Genomic DNA, 5,913 nt, shown 5'->3' with positions numbered 1-5,913 from the left:
TTGTATTAATAAATATTTTAACTCACAAATAAAAATTAATTGGAATTAGGCAAAGATGTAAATAGATAAATATTAATATCATAGTTTCATTATGAAGATAGAGATAGGAAGACAGGAAAAAAGACAGAGAGAAAGGAAGGGGAAGAAAGAGTTTAATGAAAAGAATGTTTCTTGCATATTATTAAGAGAAAGCCAAATACTTGAACCTGATTTATTATTTCTTCAAAATGATGAAAATCAATTGAAATAGTCACATGGATTATACCAAAGACCCACACTTATCAAAAATAGATTCCAACAGGTATATATTTGAATTTTGGCAAGTAAGGTCAATCTCTATATTTTATACCTCTGTTACACTCTTAAGCTCAAAGTCTGTCAATACTATTGACACTATAGGTGTGGTGCTGAAAAGCTCTATTTCATCAAGAGGCCAATTAAATCGGGAGAATCATGGCTTTTCCTCCTGTAATTTTGTCCTTGGTGACCTCATGTCTTGCAGAAAATCTAGAAATGAGTCTCCTGGGCTGGACAAGAAAAATGTGTTTCAGGTCTCTTAAGAGTATTTTTGCTTCCTAAAATAATTACTCTGAATATCATCCTATAATAAAATGGTAAACACTTTTCAGTCAGATCATTAATCCTTCCTAGAACTTCTCTCTAAATATTGCAATGCTTTGGACATATTAGAGACTATAGTCTCCCTTTCAGAAATATTAGAATTCATATATATATATATATATATATATATATATATATATATATATCATTCATATCTATCTATATATATATCTATATATATATCAACTCATTCTCCATATCCACCCTGAGGTTTTCTTTGACTGTTTCAGAACATCTGAAAAGAAATAAGAGGTAAAAGAGTGATAATGGAAACTCAACTCAAAAGTCAAATTGCCTAATGATAGTAAGAAAGTCTGAAGCTTCAGATCAAAATATAATAAGAACAATATGAGTTAAGCTGAGAAGATTATACCAAAGAGATAAGTAAATGCTTCTTTATCCATGGACTTCTGTTAATTGAATATTCTTAGCTACATGTTGCCTTTCATTTCTTTTTTCATTTCATTATTTTTGTATTTTATCTGCTTCCCTTTGCCTTTATGCATGTGTTTGGTTTTCACAATAACTCATTCAAGAGGAATTATTGCTGCAATTTTCAGTATAGGTATTTTTTAAACTTTATAGTAAAAATCTTCCCAAAAGCCCTTGTCTAGCTAGATGCATGACTATAATCAATGTATGATGTCTCAATTATATTATATATTAAAATATGAGTTCCTGTAAGTTATTGAAGGGAGAAATCACTACATTCCATTGAAATATCAAATCATTCTGGGAACGGCTAGTGTGAGGAATTCTAACTCTTCTTTCTGTCATGCAACTTTTAGCACACCGTGTTCTGATTCTCTTCATTTAGATATTTTCTTGTATTTTTGCAAAGGGTAGGTCGTGAAAATCAGATGGATGCAAATGTTGATTTAGGATGCAGTTTAATTGGTAAAGTGACTAGTTCTAGCTATGATTGTGAAGTTTTCCTGAATGCTCAAACTCCACCTTCTTTTTGTCACTGCCTGAATTTATTATGTGATTTAGAAATGGTCACCTCTTAGAGGAAGAGCTTCCCTAATTTCACTGATCATGTAACTATGGATTCCACATTGATTCCTCTCCACTGATAAATATATAACTCTCACATAGTTACTTGTCCTTAAATGTTTAAATTATGTTACACCCTATTTTCTCAAATTGTGGTTTTCCTTCATATGAATGCTTCTCCCTCATAGATATATCTGCTGGTATATTATTCACCTGCTCATTATTCAAGACCAAGAGCACAATTCACATTCTTCCTTATTGCCACATTTCCTTCTTCATCCTTTCAATTAATAACAATTATTTTTATTCTATTCCCAAACACTACTTTTAATAGCTACAGGATCCATAATGAAAATAAAATGATGTAATTTAATGAAAAATAAAGGCTAACATTATTAGTGTTCTATTCCTTTATCTCGCCATGGGAAAAAGTCTCTAGTATCCCTGGTTTTCTAATTACAAATTTTTGCAGCTCAAAATGCTAATGCTCCTTAGGGTTTTGAACCCTCAGCCACACATTTACTCACATACATAAATGGATAGATATCCATACATGCATATAGAGATATACGCACTATATGTAAATGACAAGTTTGCACTAGGAGGGCTTCTCTTATGGAGAAAAGATTCTCTTAAGTACCCTTATATTTTTATGTCACCTAAAAGAAAATACTTGGTTAAGAAAAACCTTTGACTTTTAAAAATCTGCTAAAAGCATTTGCTATATCTTCACCCATTAATGAATACTCCAGAAAATATGATACTTTTGTATTGTTAGAGAACATGGAAATTTAGTAATATATTTTTACTTATTAAACACCAATTGAGTTCTATATCATGCCTGTAATTTATTTTGACTATTTAAAATAATTTACCTGAAATCTTGTGTCTTTGATATTTCTCTTTTGTTGTATGCTCTTAGAGCACGAGTTCTTAACAAGGGGTCCAAGGGTTTGAATTGAAATTAAAAAGTTTAATTTTTTGGAACAAGTTGGTGTGGATGTGATATATTGAATAAATAATACACAGTATAGAGTGGAATTAGTAAAGGGTCCATGTTTTTCACCTGACTGGCAGAGGGGTCTATGGAACAAAAAAGGTTAAGAACCCCTGTCTTTGAGAGATCATTTTTAGCCCTATTCATCCTTCCTGAGAGACTTAATACTGCAGTCATGAATACACAGGCTTTAGGACAGAATGTAGGGATGCACACTTTATCTTCATTATTTACTTATTGTCTGATACCCGGCAAATTATTTAAGTCATCTGTACAACACCTTCTTCCTTTGTAAACTTGGCATAATACTTGTACCATTTTCTTAGAAGACTTTTAAATATTTATTTAGTTGATGTGTTTAAGGTGCTTAGAACAAAATGGGTACTGCAAAGCACTTTCGTCACATCTTTTCACATAAAGATGATAAAGGGGAATGCTGCATATGTTTGATAGATAAACCATCAAAGTGTTAGAGAACCCAGACATTTTAAACTTAGGGCATTGTGGTTTTTAAAATTTTATTAAAGATATATTTATTGAAACATATCATCCATACTCAAACATACATATACAATAAGAGCATAGTAAAAGATGTGAACTTATGAAATAAACATGCATAACATCATATATGTGTCCCATACATCACCTCTCCACCAACACTTTGCATTGTTGTGAAACATCCATTAAAAAGTAGGTAAGAACATCATCAAAATGTTACTACTAATGACTGCTATTTCTCCTTTAAGATTTCCCACTGGGATCATCAAAATGCATAGACAAAGTGCAAATTACCATATTTAAACTTCAGATAGAACTATAGAAAAAAAATAATTTTATGGAGTCCCATATTTATCAAGTTTATTTCAGCACAAAGATTTTACATCAAGAAATATACTTTAATATACTCCAGAGAAGTTATCGGTAGAATGTGAGTACATGTTTTCTCATCACATGTATGAATGGAGATTACTCTTTACAATATAGATCTATAAGAAGTGGGTCAAAGACCCCATTCATTGGGAGTGTCTCCGTACTGAATATTATTATGTATAAATTACTTTTGTAGTCCTTTCTACTGTATGCACTTAACAAAACTGAGAGGATCCATGTGAATCATCTCCATGTCAAAATGATCCAAGTTATCTGCCTTCCCTACTAGTTTCAGATAAATAAATCCTAATCTGGAATGACGTCCATTGTGTGTAATGAATTTATCCCCTAGGTATGTCACTTCCCTATAAGAACTGAGAAAATAGTAACTCAAAAATTTTTTTCTGCATCAGTGGTTCAGATAATTTAACACATAGACCCTCACCAATTTTGAAGAACTTATTTTGTCAAGGTGAAGATTTTACTTCCATTTTGTTTCAAATTCTTGGTAGTTTAAAATCATGATAACTAAAATTGGAAAACTGAGAGATTAATTTGTGCCTATATGGCAGCTATAAATTGTGAAATTCATTAGAAATAAACAAGTAAATTTCAAACTATAGGGTTACACAATATTTAGGTATACACAAAGAATCTCACAATGTCTTTTCTTTTGTCCAGCCTATGGAGAGTAGTGTTATGGGCAATCTCAGCAATTTTGTGACTGAATTCATCCTCATGGGATTTTCAGATATCTGGGAGGAGCAAGTCCTCCATGCTGTACTGTTCTTTCTGATCTACCTGGTAGCTCTGGTTGGTAACTTTCTCATCATTATACTTACCACCTTGGACCACAGCCTCCACAGCCCCATGTACTTCTTACTGAGGACCCTATCATTGTTAGATCTTTGTTTCATCTCCGTCACAGTTCCCAAGGCCATCGTTCATTCCCTTACACAAAATTCTTCAATATCTTTCCTGGGATGTGTGATGCAGGTTTTTTTGGTTGTTTTGTTTGCTTGTGCAGAGCTGTCCTTGCTGACAGTGATGTCCTATGACCGATATGTGGCAATTTGCTGTCCTCTACATTATCAGATCGTCATGAAAAGAAGGTCCTGTGAACATATGGTGGCTGCTTCATGGATAAGTGGAATTGTCTCTGGGTTCTTGAACACAGCCGTAACTTTCTCATTACCATTTTGCAAGTCAAATTTTGTCCATCAGTTCTTCTGTGAGATCCCCTCATTACTCAAACTTTCCTGCTCAGAGAAGTACCTTGCTGAGATTGGGGCCATAATTGTCACAACAACTTTGGGTTTTATATGTTTTATTTCTATCATAGTTTCTTATGTTCAAATCTTTTCCACAGTACTGAGGATCCCATCAGTGGAAGGCAGATCAAAAGCATTCTCAACTTGTATTCCTCACCTTGTGGTTGTTACTCTTTTCCTCAATACAGGATCAATTGCCTACCTAAAGCCAGTGTCAGAGTACCCTTCTGTTTGGGATCTACTAGTGTCTGTCTCCTACACTGTTGTGCCACCCACACTGAACCCCATCATTTATAGCCTGAAGAACAAGGATATGAAAGCTGCCTTCTGGAAAATTCTCAGAAAAACTGTGTTTAAATGACAAGCACACTGATATTTTACTCAGTTCAGACTAGAAACAGGCCAATTCAGTTAATGGTACCAGGCTTTCTGTTTCTGTTTTTTATTTATTTCTCTTAAATAGGACAGAAAGTGTACAATTTTATGGGCATATGGAATCCATGCTAAATAAATAAATAAATAAAAATAAATATGCTTCCTCAAAATTACTTTAATCTAAAAAAAAAAAAGATGACAAACAGGATTTCCCCAAAGCAAGAGGTTTTAAGAAACAGAAAATATAATTGGGGTAGCTATGACATTGTTATTATGTGTGCTTTTTAAATTTTGACCTATTTATCCATTAAAAAATATTGCTGAAATTTTAGCGCTCACTCAAATATATGTGCATGAGATTTATTCATGTTATATTTACCTAGTGATGGAAATCACATTGTTTCAAAATTGCTCTTCTTTTGAAAACTTTCAATGGTTTTAATGAATATTCTTCCACTTTTCTTCATATGCACAAAGAAAGAAAGCTAGTTTATTACATTTACCATTTTCAGGTTTAAAAGATAGTCAAATAGTCCTTGAAGGCATAAATACTGATTTCTATTGCTAAATGTATTGGATAAAAGTGAATTCTTATGTTTTTTTCAATTCCATATGATTATTTAATATATTCTGAGTATTTTTAAAATACACACTCCTTGGCATAATAAAACAAAAAGGTAACTTGATGTGTTATTAATTTTTACTTTCTTGGGTTTCAAATAAAGATGTACATCTTTATCTTTGCAATCACATTAATAAATAGATAATAGATATGCAATTCAC

At 32.4% G+C, this 5,913-nt stretch overlaps 1 protein-coding gene across 1 annotated transcript; it reads left to right on the top strand.

The window, feature by feature from the left end:
• The first annotated feature begins 4,183 nt into the window (after window positions 1–4,183).
• LOC101419234 (olfactory receptor 14A16-like) lies at window positions 4,184–5,116 on the top strand. The gene has a single exon (XM_004446765.2). It carries the CDS (start codon window positions 4,184–4,186, stop codon window positions 5,114–5,116), a length of 933 nt encoding a protein of 310 aa, XP_004446822.2.
• Window positions 5,117–5,913: the final 797 nt, after the last annotated feature.

Source organism: Dasypus novemcinctus, chromosome 16 (genome assembly GCF_030445035.2).
Source record: "Dasypus novemcinctus isolate mDasNov1 chromosome 16, mDasNov1.1.hap2, whole genome shotgun sequence".
NCBI classification, from domain to species: domain Eukaryota; kingdom Metazoa; phylum Chordata; class Mammalia; order Cingulata; family Dasypodidae; genus Dasypus; species Dasypus novemcinctus.
Note: the sequence above shows the minus strand (reverse complement) of the source record. Positions and strands in the feature narration are given on the sequence as shown.